We start from the raw sequence: 20,993 nt of genomic DNA on the forward strand, positions 1-20,993 counted from the left end.
ATGTACGAGTGAGATAAAGACATATGGCTCATTTAAACTGGGACACTCATTATATTTAGCAGAAGTTTAATTTAATTTGTGATTTAAAAATTCTTAGTTTAGCTTCAACTACAGCCTTCTAAGTCCATTCATAAGGCAGGAGAGCAAGCTCAAACTCTGCCAACATGACTAAGTGCTAAAATATGTACTAGAATTTTCAACAGACATTTAAAAATGTAAATAAGACATGTAAGTTTGATTCTATGTCTTGACTTATATCATAGTATCACATAAATATTTTCCATCTTGCAGTAATATGGTACATCATGGGGAATGACAACGTCCTTATCATATGTATTTTCCAGGCAAATGGAAGAATGAAGAAGATGGCCTCGTTTTCTCTCTCATATATTTTATATATAAAATATATATTATATAATAAAATATATGTAAAATAGTTTTATATATAAAGTGTAACATACATATGCTGTCTACATTATTTATATCACATTGTATGTATCACAGATAATTTGAGGTTTAGTCTCTTTGGCTAACACATCACCTAACTGATAACATAAAGTTTTTTAATAACCTCAACAGTAAAATGGAGGAATGGTGAATTAGGATGTTCTCTAAGGACTTTTTATAAAGCTTGAACTTTCTATGAATCTATGAATCATTTTCCTTTTAAAATAAATCTATGAATCCTTTTAAAAATGGTTTTGTTGGGGGCGCCTGGGTGGCACAGTCGGTTAAGTGCCCCACTCTTGGTTTCGGTTCAGGTCGTGATCTTAGGGTTGGGAGACTGAGCCCTGCATTGGATTCCATGCTCAGTGTGGAACCTGCTTAAGATTCTCTCTTTCCCTCTCCCTCTGCCCCTCCCCACCGTGCTCCCGAGCACTCTCTCGCTCTCAAATACAATAAATCTTTAAATAAAATAAAAAGTTTGATTGGAGACTAACATCTACACAAGGTAATGTATCTATCATAAACACACAATTCAATGAATTTTCAAACACTGAATGCTTGACTGTAACCAGTACCCAGCTCAAGAAACAGAAGAGTTGCAGACCCGGAAGTCCCCCCATTATGCTCCTTTCCAGTCACTACCACCTTTCCAATGGTTACCACAATCCTGAATTCTCACAGAAAGCTTTACTTGTCCTTGTAATTTGTATATAAATGGAATCGTACCACATGTATTCATTCCCATCTGCTTTTTATTTAAACTCAAACTAATGTTTGTGACATTCACGGATAATGTTGATTGTAGCTATAGGTTGTTTATTCTCATTGCTACAGAGCTTATGACTGCGTGAACACATGATGATTTTTTTATTTATTTTACTGGTGCTGGGCATTCTTGTTCTTTGCGGTATTTTACTTATACATAAGTTAGATCTTCTGTGTGTGCCCCACATGTTTCTTGGCTCTTACATGCCTCATCTATTCTTTTACCCTTTCTGCCCTTCAATCGAGGTGTTTTCTTTTGATCTGTATCCCAATTTACTTCTCTTGGGTTCTGCTGTGGCCAATCTGCTTTTACTTTTTTATTTTTTTAAAGATTTTATTTATTTGAGAGAGAGAGTGTGAGCGAGCACAAGGGGATGGAGGGAGAGAGCGAAAGGGAGCAGCAGACTCCCCACTGAACATGGACCCCAAGGCGGGGCTCAATCCCAGGACCCTGAGATCTTACTTGAGCCAAAATCAAGAGTCAGCCACTTAACCAACTGCACACCCTGCCAGTCTGCTTTTAAATTCATCCACCAAAGGCTTATTTTCAAATACAATATTTTTCTGGTCTAAATGTCAATTTGATTTTAAAATATTTTTAAAAAATCTTAATTATCTTTTCCATTCATCTCCTTAGACCATCTTTTCTTCCACGTTCAATATATTATCTATAGTTACTTTAATGTCCTTGTCTATTTATTAACTACAATGTCCAAATCATGCATGGGTCTGCCTGTCTACTTTTTCTCTTGATTATTGATTGTATTTTCTTGACTCTTTGCACAGCCAGTCCTTTTCATTTTCCATGACACCGTCTATATAAATGAACTGTAGTGACTCCACACAAAGTTATTTTCCATCAGGTAAGATTTCTCTTTTCTTTGTTAAGCCGATAGGGTGAGGGGACAATGACTCCAGTTCAGTCTAGGCTTGGGCTGGGTTAAGGCTCAGTTGCAGTTTTAGTAAGAGTCTACCTTTGGTTTACCCCTATTCCTAAGGCATGGCCCTCTCAGGCTTCTTATTAAGATACTGGTAAGTCTCCCTTTCTTCAGCCCTTAAACACAGAAAGATCCAGCTCTTCCCTTGGAGAGTCTCCACCCAGATCTCTAGCCATCTGTCTCATGACAATTCAAGATGTGGCCAATCTCTTTCATCTCCTTGACTTGAGTATAAACTCCTTGAGAATAAACACTATGTTTATTTCTATTTTACCCACAGCACATACTATACTGACTGAATATGGTAGGCAACCAAAGGACATTTCTTTTACTGAATTGAATTAACCGACCTCATCACATCTCATATGTATTTCCTTCCACTGTTCCTCATGGTATTAGTGTTCACCAGTATAAAGTCCATACATACCCAGATGCTTTTTTACAGAAGGCAAAATAGAGAGAATACTATGTTGAAATGACAGTACTTAGGTGATTCCTTATTCCAGTCATTTCAAATAAAACTGAATAAAACTATATACATAAACACATACCCTGATTATTCTAAGCGCTTCTAACTATATATTCTAATAAATAGTAATAACCATAATTTCTATAAGTCAGTACGCTATTGTGGTAATCAAGGAAAGCCACATGAGTCTCAAAGCCTCTTCTCCCCTTTCCTTTTATTCTCCTTGCCTTGTCTCACCTCTCCGATTTTTCTGACATTCCTTTTCTCTAGACTTCTTTCACTATCTCTCCCTCTTACTCTTTTTTCTTTCAAACTCATTTCATTAACCACTATTCTTTGCCTTTAAAGTGAAAATTCCAACTTGTTTGGGGCCACTAGAGAGTGACATATAAAAGAGTCAATGTTCTGTAGGCATATTCTAAAAAAAAAAAATTTTTAATTTAAAAAATTAGCAATGCAATAAATCAATTTTGCAATTTTGACTTTTTTAACTTTCTTTGACCTATATGGGAAGAAAGAAGTTATGGTATGGTTGAGGACATGATGGATTTCATAACTTTGAAATAAAGTATGGACTATTAGAAGCTCTGGTACCATTAATGATTAAAAAAAAAAAAACCCACACCCTTGTGTTTTGTTAATCCTTACATTTATAACAATTATAAACTCTCAGAAAAATAAAGAATAAACTATTTGATTGTACTAGAGGGTGACAAAAAGAAAGTAGAAACTGAAGGACATTTGACCCTTATACTGGGTGAGCTCTATTTTATATAACTTCTCTTCTGATGTCACTTCCCAGCTGGAGAGACATAGGCTAATTAGAGCAAATACTGAAAATAAAGGGGAAAAAAATCTCAGAAAGAAGAGAGCCCGAGTGGTGAGAATCCCAAACGTGTGTAAACCACAATAAACTCCTTGGATGATCCCTAAACTGTGTGTGTGGAGGAGAGAAGTTTCACTTAGCCAAGCAGAAAGCAACAGCTGGGAAGCTTAAAAATGTGACATAGATTTAGTTACTATTGACACAAGGAAACACAGTTTGGAGTTGAATCTCACCAAACCAAAAGTCCTTGGCAAACATATCAATCTTTTGCAGAAAAGCCAAGCAAAGACTATGTGTTGAGTCTCAGTATTCAACCAAGACAGACATGACATATAAAACAAAATGTCACCTTCACAAAATCAAGGAAATCAGCCAGAAATCTAATTGTCTGCTAGGAAAAACAATCCATATCCTATAGAAGAATACAATGGAACGTGGAATCTCTACAACATATCACCCCAAAAGACTAATATAGGATAATAATTTTAAAAAGTTACCATACATTTGAAGAATAGAAAAATGTAATACAAAGTCCAGAGAATGTCCTTGGATGACACAGACTTTGGAAACAGCAGGGAAGAACTTCAAATCAGTTATTGTATTACATAGTCAATGACATAAAGACAAATGTGGTGACAGTGAGAGAACAGACAGACATCTCAGTGCAAAAAAATGTAAACAAAAACAATTTTACCACTTAAAACTACAATATTGCAAATGAACAATTCACTGAATTGTCTTATCATCAGATAGGATGTAGCAGAAGAAAGCCTCAGTGAACTTGAGGACAAAAAAACATAATATTACACATTTTGAAAAGCAGAAAGATGACAGGGAAAAGAAAGACCCTCAGTGACCTGTGGGGTAATACTGAACAGTCTAATGTATGTGTAATTGGAGTCCCAGTAGAAGAAGCAAAAGACAATGTGGCAGGAACTATATTTGAAGAAACAATGAAAAATACTCCCAGATTTGTTGATGTCCATTAACTTGGAGATCCAAAATGCTCAGTAATCCCCAAGGAGGAATGATACAAAGAAAAACACACCTAAGCATATCATAATCAAACTAACTGAAAGCAAATATAAAGAGAAGGACTTGAAAGTAGCCACAGAAAATTTGTGCAGAGGAACAATGACACGAATTACTGCTGTTTCATCAGGAAAAAATGCATAGCAGAGATAACCAACCATCTTTAAAATGCTTAAAGAAAAATACCTCAACTCAGAATTTTTTTTTATTAAGTTCAATTAGCCAACATATAGTACATCATTAGTTTTTGATGTAGTGTTCAATGATTCATTAGTTGCAGAAGGAGCTGAGATGACCTTCAACAGATGAAGGGATAAAGAAGACTTTGCTTGATATATACAATGGAATATTACTCGGCCATCAGAAAGGATGAATACTTACCATTTGCATATACACTGATGGAACTAGAGGGTATTATGCTAAGTGAAATAAGTCAAGCAGAGAAAAACTGAATGGGAACCCAGAATTTTATATCCAGTAAAAAGACGTTTTGAATAAAGGCAATAAAGACATACTAAATTGGATGAAGGAAAACTGGGAGAAATCATCACTAGCAGACCTGTCCTTAAAGAAGTCTTAAAGGAAGTTCTTTGGTTGAAGAGAAATGACACTACATGGAAACTCAGATGTACAAGAAAGAATGAATGCACATTATACATACATATATATATATATATATATATATATATATATATATATATATATATATATATGTGGTAAAATAGAAATACTATTTATTTTTTTTAAGATTTTATTCATTTATTTGACAGAGAGAGAGACAGCCAGTGAGAGAGGGAACACAAGCAGGGCGAGTGGGAGAGGAAGAAGCAGGCTCCCAGCGTAGGAGCCTGATGTGGGGCTCGATCCCAGAATGCCGGAATCACGCCCTGAGTTGAAGGCAGACGCTTAATGACTGAGCCACCCAGGCGCTCCTATAAATACTATTTAAAACAATTTTTTTATAAAGACAATCAATCATTTAATGTGATATATACAGCATTATAAAAGACCCTTGAGACAGTATAATTTCACGGACACCTGGGTGGCTCAGTCTGTTACGTGTCTGCCTTCAGCTCCGGTCATGATCCCAGGGTCCTGGGATCGAGTCCCGTATCAGGCTCCTTGCTCAGTGGGGAGCCTGCTTCTCCCTCTGCCTGCCGCTCCCCCTGCTTGTGCTCTTTCTCTGACAAATAAGTAAATACAATCTTTAAAAAAAAATTATAATTTCATTTAATTTCCTCCATCCTTTTTGCTATTGCTGTCATATCCATTATGACTGCATATATTACATCCATCACACTATAATTGTGTGAAGGAGGTTAAATACATTTATAAAGTTTCAAGGGTTCTATATTATTACATAAGTAGATTGTTGTAAATTAAGAGCTCTTATGGTAATTTCTATAGCAATGACAATAAAAAATACAAAGAGGTATAGTTAAAAGGTCATTAGAGAATTAAAATGTAATACTAAAATTTATTTTAATAACTCAAAAGAAAGTAGGACAAGAGGAAGAGAGAACAACCTGAAAACAAGTAGTGAGATGGTGGTCTTAAATGTAATTACATCAACACTTAAGTGTAGCTTGGCTAAATCCTCCAATTAAAAGGAAGACTGTCAGACTGTACTAAGCAAGCAGAATAACTAAATGCTACATTCCATGGGGATAAATTTTTTTCTAGAAGGTCCAGATAGTAAATATTTTGGGCAGTAGGCCATATGGTTTGTGTTCCAACTCTTCAACACTGGCCTCATAGTGTGAAACAATACAAACAGTATGTAAAAAAAAAAAAAAAATGAGCATGGGGACGCCTGGGTGGCTCAGTGGGTTAAGCATCTGCCTTTGGCTCAGGTCCTGATCCCAGAGTCCTGGGATCAAGTCCTGCATCTGGCTCCCTGCTCCATGGGGAACCTGTTTCTCCCTCTGCTCATTGATGAATAAATAAAATCTTAAAAAAAAAAAAAAAAAGAAGAAGAAAGAAAAGAAAAGAAACTAGCATGGCTGTGCTACCATAAAACTTTATTTACAAAATCGGACAGCAGCCTGAGAGTCATAGTTTGATCAACCTTACTGTATATGAAATGTGCTGTAAGTATACAAAAATAGAAAATTGAAAATAGAAGGATAGAAAAAGATACACATGTAAACAGTAAGCAGTGTATCTCTATTAATATCAGGCAATGTAAAATTCAACACAAGGAACATTACAGCAATAATGAGAGACATTTTATAGTTGTAACAGGTGTGATACGTAAGGAAGTCATAACAATTGTATGTCATTAGTGAAAACATAAAGCAAAAATTGACCAAATTAAAGGGAGAAATAAATAGACAAACACACAATCTTATTTAGAGAAGGTAATACCCCCCTGTCTCAGAAGCTGATAGAATTAATGGACCAAAATCCCATATGCACGATCATGATGAAGTAACAAGTACTGAGCTAGCTCTAGTATTGGAAGTGTATACTTATAACCCTCTTACATGTGAAGTAATTTCATATAATTGGAAAAAAAATTCTGTAAGGATAAGATGATATAAACAAACTATTATCTACCTTAATTTGACATACAGCTATAGAACCCTGTACCCATCAACCACCAAATACTTTTTTTTAAGTGTCCATCTAGCATCCACCAAGTAATACTGCATGGCTGCATGGTAGGCCAAAAAGAATAGATCTCAACGCATTTCAAAAGACTAAAAGCTTGTGAAAGCTTAACAAATCAGAAGTCAATGAGAAATGTTTGGAATTTAACAATGTTTGGAGTTACATGGCTCCAAAGAAACCAAAAGGAAATCTGAAAATATTTTGAGCTGAATGAATATGAAAATACAACATACTGAAGTTTGTGGAATTCAACTAACACAATGCTGAGAATGAAATTCATAGTTTAAGCATTTGTGTTATGAAAGAAGAAAGGCTAATATCAGTTATCTAAAGTTTTAATTCACTTTATGAAATTAGAAAAAGAAGAGAAAGTTGAACTCTAACTAGAATAGTAATCCTAAGGGCAAAAAGAATTAAAATTAAAAATAAGCAATAGAAATAAAAGCAAAACAAATAAAGTTATTTGAAATTATTAAGAAAATTAATTCTCTAAAAAGACTGAGCACGATAAAGGAACAAAATACAAATTAACAATATTAAAAAACAAAGTGTTATCTCTACAGAATCTGAATTCTATGGGTACCTTTTCTTTTTGCAAAAATGTCAACTTAGATGGACATTTAATATTCAATAATCAATCAATATAATTTACCAGAGTAAAGAATATAAGAAAACAGTATGGTTTTTTTGTACAAATAACGTAGATGTAATGTAGATGTAGAAAGAACATGAGAAAATTCAACAGTAATTTGTGATAGAAACTCTTAGTAATTTAGGAATATTTCAAAAATTTCTTTAACCTATTAAAGGACATTGTGTAATAAGGAATCTGGTCTTGTCCCAAAAGAGGCCTGGGCTTTGTCCTCAGTTCCTGGGAAATAATCTCTAAATAGTTAGAATACTCTGAATGCTAGGAGTGGCTTTCTTTTCCTGGTGGGCGTCTTTAATCACAGCTGATAGTTTATGCTGAGATGATGTCTCAAGATAGGTCCATCAACACCCAATGGCCTAAGAGTGGGGGCTGGCCACACCCGAAAGAGCAACTATATGATTTACAGCTTTAGGTCATGTGATATCAGTCTGATTTCTAAAGAAGAGTGAGGCTGGAAATTGAGTTTAACTACATGGCCAAGTAGTCAATCAGTAATGCCTATATAATGAAGCCCCAGTAAAAACTGGACAGTGAATCTCAAGTGAGCTTCTGAGACTGGCCATACTCCATGCTTTCGCTACACATGAATGCCAGCAGAGTAACATTCCTGAAGACAAAGGAAACTTCATATTTGGAATTTACTCAAACTCTGCCCTATACTTCTTTTCCTTGGCCAATATCCATTACTTGTAATGAACATAAATGAGAGTATATTAGGTTCCAGTAAACTCTGTATTTCTAAAAATTGATCAAAGCTGAGCGTGGTTTTGGGAAACCCCTCAACTTGGATTGGTATCAGAAGCGAGGGTGTTCTTATGTAGACTCTTTCTCTAATTTTGTATTTGGACCCTAACTCCTTGCATCTGGGATCAGAAGTCTTGGCAGTTGGAAGGACTGCACCTTAGCCTCACAGTTTGGCTAACTTTGCATAGGCATATATGAAAAACACAGAGCCAATATCATACATAATAACAAATATTGAACAGTTCTCTCCTTAAGATTAGAAATGTAAGGATTTCAACAGCTCTATTCAACATTGTATTGGAGGTCTCTATGAGTGCAATAAAGCAAGAAAAAGAAATATAAAAAGCATACAGAAGGGAAAGGAAGAAGTAAAATTATCTCTACTTTCAGATGAAATAATTGTTTACATAGAAATCTTAAGAAATTCACAAAACAACCAATAGAATTAACAGGCAAATTTAAGAAGATGGTTATACAGATTCCAACAACAAAAAATTAATCATATTTTTATATACTATTATAAAAATGGAAAATAAAAATTGCAAAATAATTGCATTTATAATAGCTGCAAAGGACATAAAGCATAAGAATAAATTTTGTAAGACATGTCAATATCTACATTATAAGTTATAAAATATTGCTAAGAAAAAATGGAGAGTAAATGGAGAGATATATGATGTTCATATGTTGGAAGGCTACATAAGAGGTCAAGTTTAAGATTAAAATCTACTCAAATTTATCTATAAATTCAAAGCAACTATAATCCCACAGAGCTCTTAATTTTTTGGTAGAAATTAACAAGTTGCTAAAATTTATATGAAAATGCAAAGAAATAAGGTTGCTAACTAAGCAGAACATAAAAGTTGAAGGACTTACATTATTACCACTACTAATATTATTATTATTACCACCACTACTACCACTAGTACTACAAATGTTCCAAGGTCAACATATGGTGCTGGAATTACTTGACAAATATATGTATAGGAAAAGCAAAAACCAACCAAACAGACCACATTTATCTTACCCCAAATGTACAAAGTTTCTAGAAAATGACAGAAAAATATCTTTGCCATTTAGGGATAAGTAAAGATTTTGAAAAGTGAGCACAGATTTTGAAGAGTGAGCACAGAAAGCACTAAACATAACAGGAAAAAGTTCCTAAATTGTTTTTCATTAAAATTAAAAACTTCTGCTCATTAAAAGACATCCTTAAGAAAAGAAAAAGAAGCCAAGTCACAGACTAGGACAAAACAGTCACAATGTATCTATAACAAAGGACTTTTATACAGAATATGTAAAGAACTCTTACATCATTCACAAAAAAACCCCCAAATACCAGTAAAATCATAAGTAAACGACTTGAACGGTCGCTGCACAAGAAATGATGACCAGTAAGTACATGGAGCTTAAAATCATTAGGTCTCAGAGAAATATAAATTAAAACCAAAATTAGATATAATTTCACACCTCCTGGAATGGCTAAATTAAACAGAATGACAACCCCAAATTTAGGCAAGGATGTGGAAGAACTGAAACTCTCAAACACAGCTGGTAGGAGCTGAGAACTGGACAACTACTTTGAAAAGCTGTTTGGCAATTTCTTATGAAAAATATCTACCCTATGACCCAGCAATTCCATTTCTAGATATTAACCCAAGAGAATGAAAACATATGCCCACAAAAATGCTTGTATAAGGTTGTTTTTAGCCATATTATTCATAATAGCCCAAGCTGGAAACTATCCAAATGTCCACGAACAACAGAATGGATTAAAATAATGTGACATATTCTAACAGTGGAACACTACTCAGTAATTTCAAAAAATGAAATCATTAATACATGAATCCCGGGAACATTATGTTAAATGAAAGAAGCCAGGCACAAGAGAGTACATTCTGTGTAATTCCATTTATATGAGGCTCAAGATTAGACAAACGTAATCTCTGGTGATAACAATCAACACGGTGGTTGCCCAAGGGAATGTGGATGGTGGGGCTGAACGGGAAGAGTTCAAGGGAACATTCTGGGGTGATGGGATGCTCTATTTTGTAACTGGAGTAATGTTCAAAAAGGTGTATTACATTTATCAAAGCAGATTTAATTGCACATTTATTGTAAGCATATTTTACCTTAACACAAAAACATTACACTGAGAAAAGCTAAAGCATTGTAGCAGGGACGGAAAGAACCAGGCAAAAGGTGCGGTGAAAAACTGCATACTATTTGTATTTCCCTTTCTATTTACTTTCCGGGTGGATATATTGGTCTAGAGACAGAGAGTAGCTTCTGTGGTTTCCTCAAGTTGTATTAAAAAGGAGGAGGTATCAAGGGGAAGGGAGTGACTAGAATTATCTCTAGGGAAGCTCTATTCAGGGCAAATCACAGTATCTTTGAATATATTTGTCCAGGTAAATCAGGCTGAAGATCACTGCTCACAATTACAAAAAAAGGGGTTGTTAGGGGTAATATGAAATATTTGTAGAATATGTTCATCAAGTGAGGGTTGAGTAACTTCAAATGAGTGGTTTTTTCTTATTTTAAAGTTCATAAAACAAAATAAAAAACCAGTAAGAAATGGTAAATGAAAAGCAAGCATTTTCCTTCTTTTCTTAATCTCTCTCTCCAAAATCGTAACAGCTAGCCCTGTCATAATGCCTTAATGTGCCAGGCAGTGTTCTACGTGTGGCATAGATAGGAAATTATTTCAGCGTTAGGGTATCTCTGTCTATATTCCATTGAGACTGATAAAATTGCTTGTGATCACACAGCTAGTAAGTAGCAAAGCCAGGATTCAAACGTCAGGGGTCTTGCTCCAGAATCATGCACCACGTTACACAGTTACACAAATATGCTAAGTGTTAACCACTGTGAAATGTACTCAATAGAAATAGTAAGAGTGTGGCTGGTGGGGGAGGGGGTATTCATTGAGCATACATATATAAGATTTACATGCATTTATTATTAATTTTTCCATTTTTATTACTGAGACCCCACTCTCTAGCAGGGAAAAGCCTTTAAAAATGATTCCGATTACTTTGGCTTGGTTTGGAAATTGATGGGGTAAAAATGAATATAAAATGTAACTTTTTTTAATTTTGGAAAACTTCAGAGATTTGAAAGAATTACAGAGGTTAGAAATGCATCTACTACCGGAAGGGAAGACAAATGTATTTAAATCATTCTCTTCAGCAAAATATTTTTGGGTCAATTGATTTGAAGGACAAGTTTAGGCATTTATAAAGAGTGAGTACGTGGGTCAAAATTTTTATGGTTGTCTTAAACTTTCTTCATTGTTTGGCTTTTTTGTAACTTTAAATATGAGAGAAAATTTAAATCGTAGAATCACAATAACGTTGGAAGAAGCCCTAGAAGTGGGTGACCCTCTCGTCTAATCTGTGAGGCATGGAGAAAAGTCTTGGCCTTAGGGTCGGTGGGCCTGGATTCTCATCCTCATGTGTCAAGTCTGAGCTACAAGTCCTTGGATAAATACCTCCTTGGAAGCAAGCTTGCTCACCTATAGATTGCGGGTGCCAGGATCTGCTAAGAAGGGCCGCTGAGAGGGTAAATGTGATGGTGTCTAGGAAAGCCCCCCGCAGGTAGCACAGACTAACCAAACTGAGGAGAGTCACGTAGCTGCCACCCACAGTCACAGAGCTGGTAAGCAGCAGAAGGGAGTTCACACTTAGGTCTCAACTCTGTGCTGTGTTATTTCTGTAAGTACAGTGCCTACTAAGGGTTCAAGTTGCTTTTAAATAACTTTTCAGAATATTCACCAACTTTTTTGTGATATTTCCCTCAATATTATAGACTTGTTTCGAGATCTCCTTCAAAGGAGGTAGGAGACTAATATGGTGGTGTCTGAACAAAGTGTGCCTTCGTTTTAATACTTCAAAGTTGCTAAGACACTAGATCTTAAATGTTCTCACCGCAAAATGAGATGATAATCATGTGACGTGATGGGGGTGGTAGCTAACGCTCTGGCAGGAATCCTATCATGAGATAGAAATGTATCAAATCAACATGTTGTACACCTTAACCAGTGTCGTATGTCGACTATATCCCAATTAAAAAAATATTTAGTGGGGGATGAAGGAGGTCGGCAAAGCGAAGGAGGGTGAGAGTGGGAGGCATAAGCAATACATCACCATCTTGGGAGGTGGTATCATTTGAAAAGATAGAATGTTAAAATGGAATTGTACAGTTGAAAAACAAAAACAAAAGCCCCTTAAAATAATTCCCACATGAAAAAGTTCATGAAATTTCAGGTGTTTCAAAAGGAGGTTTATGTATAACAAATTTGAAAACTCTTCTAGAGGGAGCATGAGTAATCACTAACACTTCCTAGGTAGAGGGACATTTTCTGTGATTTCTCATTTATAGCAGGCCTGGCAGATACCACAGAAGGGCACCAAGGCTACCAGGATTGAAGACCGGGACCTGATAGTGTGGAACTGCCACTTTCAGCAAACTGGCCGTTGACACTTGTGCAGGTAATTAAGTTCATATCCAAGAGAACAGTTAATTTTTTTTTCCTTCTTCCCTGGTCACAGCTCTCAGCAGAGTGAGCTTCCTCCCAGGCCAAGCTTACTAAAGAGTTAGAGGAGAGGAGGGCTCTAGTCCCTGCATCTCAGAAGAGCTGTCAGCATTTTCTGGGTTTGAAAAAGGAAAAGAAGAATAAAGAGTTGGTCTTATTATTACTACTTTCCATTTTATATCCTTTGAATTTCTAAGACTCTCCAAAGAAACGCTCCACTGAAATAGGGAATCCTTAAGTCCTCAGTAAAAATTTTAAAAAACGGCCTTTCCTTTAGGTCAATGGTGAATATGGGGACATCCATTATATAAACAATTGGGCAATTAATTAAACATAAAAAAAGAATATGCACAAGAACAGGATGCCACCTGCACGCACTCAGCCTCAGAATTCAAAGTGTTTCCTTAATGGGGGTAGTGTTGGTACAGCACATAGCCCGGCTCTCGGAACAGGGCTTCCATTCACGTTTGAAGAGAACACACTTGAAATTTAAATTTAAAAAAAAAAAAAAAGAGGAAAGAAATGCACGTATACAGAAAGCTAGAAAGATTTGAAAAACTGAAAATATTATATTTTGAAGCAAGCCCTTTCTTCTGGAAACATTTCAAGTAGTACCTAGCAGGAGAGGGGAGGGTCATGGATGGATGATTCTGCCCTTCGAATGGCCAGTGACCTTGTGATTGACTGGATGGGGATTCTAGCATTTCTAAATTATCTTACTTCCCCTCTAGTCTACTCTGTTATTTACAGTTTGATAGAATAATGGGACATTTTCTTTTCTTCCTTCTTCCAGCTGCCTGCTAGACTATGGGTAGGGAAAGAGAAAGAACCCAAAATTTGGATTAGCCCAATTTCTAATGTAAGGGAAGAGGCCACATCAGCCCTGTACTTTACGGCACACTCTCCCATCCCTTGCACTATATTAAATGCCAGCAGGCAATCAAAGTCAGAGATGAAAATTTAATTCCAATGAAGTCTTGAGGCAACAAAATATATTTGAAATGATATGTGATAATATAGAATAATATACTACATGTATTATCTTGAATAGGTTAATTTCATAGAGACTTGGACACTGTGAAATAGGGTTAATTGCACTTAACTCCTTAAATTGTTGAGGATTTCAGTTAAAAAAATAAGAAAAAAGACTAACAGGTGCTTATGTAGTGATAAATGAGGGAAGCCATGAGAAATGTGCTATAGATGGTCCTCAAGCACTATCTTCTCAAATTATTCAGTGGGGAGTTGATTTTCCCTCATGGGAACACACATTTAATTTTAGAGTAGGTTGGAAATAGAATTCAGTTAAAATCAACTTTCTTGTAAGATCTTCCATGTATCAGGAGATACTAATGAGAAAAATCTTAGAAAGGCTTAATAGCATTGTTAAGAAACAAATAGCATTGTTTCTTGAAACTTCAGGGTTTAAGCCAAGTCCTCTTTAGTCTTTTTTGCCAATGTAGGACCGTCTCTGTTTTTTTCTGAGACAGGACTGGAATAATAAAGCATCATACAAGGAAGAACTAACAACAGATTTGTGAGTTTTATACTTACATAAAAACTTCATGAAAATAGTCATGAGTTCCACAGTTAGAAAAGATAAATCTCTTGGTAAGTTTCCAAGATTCACACCATGTGTATTTTGAGATGACAAATATCTGGTTAGTGCTTACTTTCAGTTTAGTGATACGAAGTATGGTGGTCAGGGGTCTCTTAAATGCAACCAACATGGAAATTATGGTTTTAACAAATGCCTGAAAAAGTTAGTGGCTATATCATGCTGCCTTTATATTTTTCCTTTATCTTTGGCTCTTTTTTCATTATTATTATTATTTCATTATTTTTTATTATTCTGTTATTATTATTATGTAATGATTGTACTATAAGATATGCAAGAGAGGATTTGGAACTCAAATAGCAGCAGAGCTACTGCACAGCTAAAAACAATGTTCAGAGGACAGGATGGAGAGAAATGGAGAAAATAATAAAAAAATAATAATTGAATCAGTCCTAGTTCTTTAATGTTCTCCTATTTGTTAAACAACTAGACATGAAGCAGACTGAGTCAATTAATGCTTTTTGCCTAGAACTGTGAATTAATACCCTACAAATATGGGAAATGATCAGTCATCCACTTTCATTATCAAAAAATAGCCATTGTAAAGAAAAAAGCTTCCAGTGGGAATTTATTATTCAAAGCAGCATAAGAATCATGAGTCCTTCTCTCCAATGAATATACCAGATCCCAATGCCAAGTACAACTACTAAGCATTTCTTGCTGCAGTCCTCCATATCTGAAATAGATATAAAAATATGTAGCTCATACCAATGGAATCGGGAATGCATGTTAGTGAAGTATCGCTAGGTATGTTAACAAAGGCACTCTTAAATTCTCCTTGGGCATAAAAGATTGTTTCTCTCCTCTCTCCCCACTGACTTTTAAAAATGCCAATGCAAAGAACTTCCCCTAAATGTTGTTTAAACCTCCCTGCTCTGCGAGCTGTATCACTGAGTCTTTTAAATAAAACGTTTAACTCATAATTTTTGTTCAAAGTGTTTGCCATAATGGTGACTCACAAGATCATTAATGGTATTATTTTGCAAGATGGTAAACATAGGGGTATGTATCTGGGGGAAAACTTTGGACCGTATCTTTATAAAAAAACCTCTCCTACCCACATAAAATGGTGATGAATTAGCTAAAGATAGTAATGAAATCCTCATATTGATTTGAAAAGTTGAAGTAAAAGAATAGAAAAGAAGAAAGAGTATACTAGATCCAAAAATGGCCTTAGCAATTCTTAACTTGAAAGCTCTTGTTATGAAAGTATACTTACTCTGGACATGGGGATTAATAATAACTCATCTTGCAAAAATGCTGGCTCATCTCAGAGGGCACTAGCAAGGAATAACCTACCAGGAATGCAGAACACTTAGCAAATCTTAAGAGTTTCACAAATTCTTCATAAAAACACTTTGATGCTTGGGATGAGAGTTGCAATTTATTACTTTGCTTACAAATAATATTAACTCTGGCAAACTGATGCACTTTTTAGTTAAGTAACAGTTACTGAGACGAATGTTCAAGTCACATGGTAAAATCTGCACTTACTTTAATGAGGCACTTTAAAGGAAATCCATGAAGTCTTAACCCTTGACCTAAAGACACTATGAAGCCGAGTGTCTAGCATTCATTTATCCATGATTTTAATTCTGAGTCACCATATGATAATAACCAATGAAGTAACAACAAAAAAAATCCCACACACATAATTTTTTTTTATTCACGGAAGGATAAATGGCGCCTAATGAGATCCTGGCAATTAGAATAGGATGATTAAGAACATTGGGGGTGTTCCAAAAATTTAGCATTTATTTGGTCAAAATGTAGAAAACTGCTGTTTATTTTTCAGCTCAATTCCAGGATACAGAGAAATTTCATTTTTATTCTTTTAAGAAATAAAATTACATTGGAATGCATCAGAAATCCTAAGTAAATAAAATGGAAATACCCCAGGCCCAAGCTGTTATATTTGTGAGTACCTTATAGTGGATTATAAAGAGAGAATAGGATTTTGACCAACAAGAAACTTATACATAGAAGGAGAATTTTAATAAGATATTGCCTCTGGGCAACTGCTTACATTTCCTTTCATTCACATGGTACAGGCAATCTTTTAAATTTTCCACAGAAACCACAGACACAAGCCCACATGAAGTGTCGGTAGGTAAAACGTTTGCTGAGAAAAAGAACATATTTGTCACCAAGTGACAGTGGGGACTGCTCAAGATGGAGGAGCGAGGTGCCGAGATCAGAAGTGACTGTACCCCAGTGTGAGAGTGGATGAGTTCATCAACTACAACACACACCAGGAACAAGTTTCTGCCTTACATGACAAAAAAACAAAAAAACCCAGAGGAAAAGGCATGGTGAGAGAAAATCAGACCTAGTGATGAAGCATACCGATGCTAACACAGCACTGTCCGAAATCAAACACAGCCCCGGCCCTTAGGAACCGTGTAACCCTAAGCAAGTCATTTAACCATTCTCTGCCTTAATTCTTTCAAATGTAAAATATGAGTAATAACAGTATCCACTTCAGAGATGAGTTGCAGGATCAAAACACAGCTCAGTACGTGCTCATACAATGTGACCTGAAAAATTTCTGAGCTATTGCCTCCCTTTGATGGCAGCTCCATTCGAATATTACTTTCTTTACTGAAATTGCTTTCTTTAGAGGGTAAGATCATGGGTCTTATTGAGTCTGCTTTTTCTTTTGATTTTCTTTTAAGTTAACTTACCTGAGTTGTTGAAAGGGGTGATATCAGACATCAAGAAAGTAAGTCCAAAGTTGCCACTAGCTCTACACATCCCCTCGCAAAAATCAATTTCCTCATGTTTGAAACAGAATCACTAATGAAACTTTAAAAATGCAAATGCTAGGACCCCATCTCTACGCACTCACATCCAAATCTGGGGTCAAATCTGGGGTGATGAGGAATATTCGGCATGTGTGTACGTTAAGAATCTTCACTGGTTAATCAGATTATAAACCATTATAAAGCACTGTTAGATAATTTGTAACGTTGGTTCCATCTACATTATTTACGATGAATAATTTTTATTTATTTTTATTTTTTTAAGACTTTACTTATTTATTTGACAGAGAGTAAGAGAAAGAGAGCACAAGCAGGGGGAGCAGCAAGCAGAGGGCGAGGAAGAAGCAGGTTCCCTGCTGAGCAAGGAGCTTGCCGTGGGGCTCAATCCCAGGACCCTGGGATCATGACCTGAGCCGAAGGCAAACGCTTAACCAACTGAACCACCCAAGCGCCCCTACAACTAATAATTTTTAATCTAAACACCATCTAAATAATTTTTAAAGTAGTCTTGGTACTTGGTCTAATTTTCTTTTTAAATTGCAGATAAAATAATGACACACTTTTCTTTTTTCTGAATTAGATCCTTTTATGGACCAAAGTGACTTAACTAGAACAGAGAAGTGACAAGATACTACTACCTCACCAACAGTTTCAGTGCTGGCCAGTCCCATCACCGCAGACACCTGGCAGGATGTACTAACCACTTTTAATTCCTCTCCACCAACCTCAGCCACATGGCTTAGAATAGCTGACCTTTTGGAAGTATACGCTTTTTAAAAACCCCCTAGCACTGAAAAAAAAAATCAAATAGTTGAATTTAGACTACTGACTGAGAAAAATAAGGGGACACATGTGAAACCACACCCCAATTCAATTCTCCGACGCTGGCAAAGCATTCACTGTGAGCTGAAAGCAAAACATGATCCTCAGCCTGATTTGGGGGACACATCTTTCCCATCACAGAAATTATATGCCCTGCTCAAGTGAGCGTCATTACACACTGTATTAATAACTCTCCCAGTGCAAGTCAGTGAACAAGGTCTTCTTTCTGCAACTTACTTTGATTTCTTCATGTACAGCCAGTAGACCACACCAGCGACTAGGGCAGCAAGGAGGAGACCAACGACGATTCCCACGATTAGCTTTGCCTGGTCATTCACCTTTTCTCTGTTTTCATCTACAACAGAGAAGAAAAGCCCATGCAATTACAGACACTGCCAAGGATTTCTGAGAAGAAGTTAATCTGGTTATTATTTCTTATTAAAAATAATTAAGGCTTACTACTACTAGGAGTAACATGCAAACTTGTGCTTTTAAAAGATAAAATTTTTTAGCATTCTTACTATCTTGTCTCATTTGCTGTTTTAATTCAAGTCAAAATTGTGGCAGCTAAGAAATTACTTATACAATGACACTTCATAAATCTTGAGCTGATAGTCAAGGAACAAGAGTCGGCAGCATAGTACCTACCACTTATCTCGTCTGCCTCATCGTGCTCTGGAATACTTACTGAAATGAAAAATGTGAATATGAAATTAAAAACAAAATTTGTTGATATATGAAAGTCACCTTTACCATTATAGTATGATGTAATAATACTCAAAGATAAAATATCTATTCTACAGCTAAGGGTAAAAAAAAAATTTACATTTAATAGAGCGTGAACTTCCCTACAAAGAAATTAATCTTGTTTTAAGGAGAGTCGTTAAAACTGCAAAGGTATTAATCTACCATAGAAAATTTCACAACTGACAAGCTTTAGTGTTAATCTGAAATCCATATTAATTTCTCCACTGTTTACCACCTTTTAATAGGACTTTTCTTCTTTAAGAGAAACAAGCTGCCATCTATCAAATCTATAGTGCAGTGTTTCTCAACTTTTCCTGCCTCAGTGGCAAATTCATTTTTATCCTCCAGTATCAGGGACTTGTCATTAGAGATGTTCTCACAGTTGTAGGGGCGGAGGTTAAAACTGGGGATGTCTCAGAGGCAAAGAGGCATCATCTGTGATGTTCACAGAAGCCCTCCAAATGACTCTGAGTGCACCATGCTCCTGGCCCATTTTAAGAATCGCCAATGCGTTAGATTATCACCTGATATTAAATTACATAAATATGCTTGTATGGACCTGCACCAGAACTTTCAGTGACTTTTGTTAAAATGCAGATTCCCAGACCCCTTCTCATACATACTATATTGGAATTTCAGGAGGTGCTCACTAAATTTGAAAAAAAACTGTATTAAATGTTCATCAAGCCACTGCAAGGTCTAGAAGCCACTATTCAGTGGGTTAGAATAAAAGAAAAACTTGTGTTCAGGAAGAAAGGATAAGTTCTCTTTCTAGGTAGGACAAATCAATACTTGCTAAATTGAATTTTGAGAAGTCAATGCACCTATTTTAAAGTTAAATTTGTTTGATTCTTTTCTCCTGTCACTCCATCGGGCTTTTTGTATTCCAGTCATATTCTGTTAAGGACCATTATCTTTACACAATTATTTTTTCCTAGCTCCAGCTACTTCTAGCCAGCATATCCTTATCCTGCTAGTGTTACATACGGGAATCCAACTGACTAAAAAGTAAAAGTTTGGAAGGTCAGTTAGCATCCTGTCCCTAACCAAGCCTCATTCCAAGGCCTCTCCTGATTGAAGGTTGACACAGCAATAGGAACAATGACAGAATTGAAGATGATGGATAACTTCAAATTAAATGACAATTGTTTTCAGAAAAAGCTGCTCAGCATGTCAGATTTTTTTCACTCTTTGTAAGATAATTTCATTTATCTAATTTTTAGCTATGATTTAAATATGATATTCAAAATTATCAATTTTGAAACTGGATTTCATAAATTCTATTATCAGTTTTACTACCAATTTGCTAAATGACTATGCATGTGGCATTCCTATTCAAAATAAAGGCAGGATAAATACCACAAAGAACTGGAATAGATAAAAATAATAGACTAAAGGGAATTAAAATTTTACCAAAATTAAAACCGTGACAAAAATGCTTTAAGATAATCTTTGAGTTATCTCTATTCTGAACACAAAAAGTGGATTAAATAACAATAACTCAGTTCTTATCCTCTGTTGCTCTTGGGAAATATTCCCGGACCAGGTAAGGTCTCTGACCCATAAAGCATGAAATGATTCAACTGTCCAGACAAGGATAATACAAGGATGGACACCAGGACAAAAAAAAAAAAAAAAAAAAAAAAAGAGCCTATGATGATGATACCAGATGCAAAATAAATACATAAAACTTACCATAATGCAGTACAGGAAGATGGAATTGAAGATTTTAAACTAATGAAGAATAACTTCAAATTTTCTTACTTTTTTTAATGCCAGAAATGAAATACTCACTAGCAGAGACATTCAAGGAGTTTACTGTTCTCTCCAGCTGGTTTTCTGCTGTGCAAGTTAATGTAACATTCTCTTCAGGGGAAATGATAATTTTACTATAATACCTGCCATTGATATAAGGAGATTCCTCTGTCTGGAAAAGAAGAGGGAAGATGGGTTTAGAAATAGAAATGGATTAAAACCTTGGAAAAGAGTAATACTTAGTGAAACAGGAAGGTGCTTCGTAG

General features: G+C 35.6%; 1 protein-coding gene across 2 annotated transcripts in view; it reads right to left on the reverse strand.

The window, feature by feature from the left end:
* ALCAM (activated leukocyte cell adhesion molecule) overlaps positions 1-20,993 on the reverse strand; it is a 202,977-nt gene that overhangs the window by 1,569 nt on the left and 180,415 nt on the right. Inside the window, exons 12-14 of one of the 2 annotated variants that reach the window (XM_045785286.2) lie at positions 20,767-20,899; positions 18,874-18,912; positions 18,463-18,580 (exon numbers count right to left, since the gene is read on the reverse strand). In XM_045785286.2, the coding sequence (XP_045641242.1) occupies positions 18,463-18,580; positions 18,874-18,912; positions 20,767-20,899 (290 nt within the window). The remainder of the gene's footprint in view (positions 1-18,462; positions 18,581-18,873; positions 18,913-20,766; positions 20,900-20,993) is intronic. The other variant, XM_045785287.2, reaches the window with a different exon arrangement.

Source organism: Ursus americanus, chromosome 4 (genome assembly GCF_024610735.1).
Source record: "Ursus americanus isolate L20-20 chromosome 4, mUrsAme1.1.p, whole genome shotgun sequence".
Taxonomy (NCBI): Eukaryota; Metazoa; Chordata; class Mammalia; order Carnivora; family Ursidae; genus Ursus; species Ursus americanus.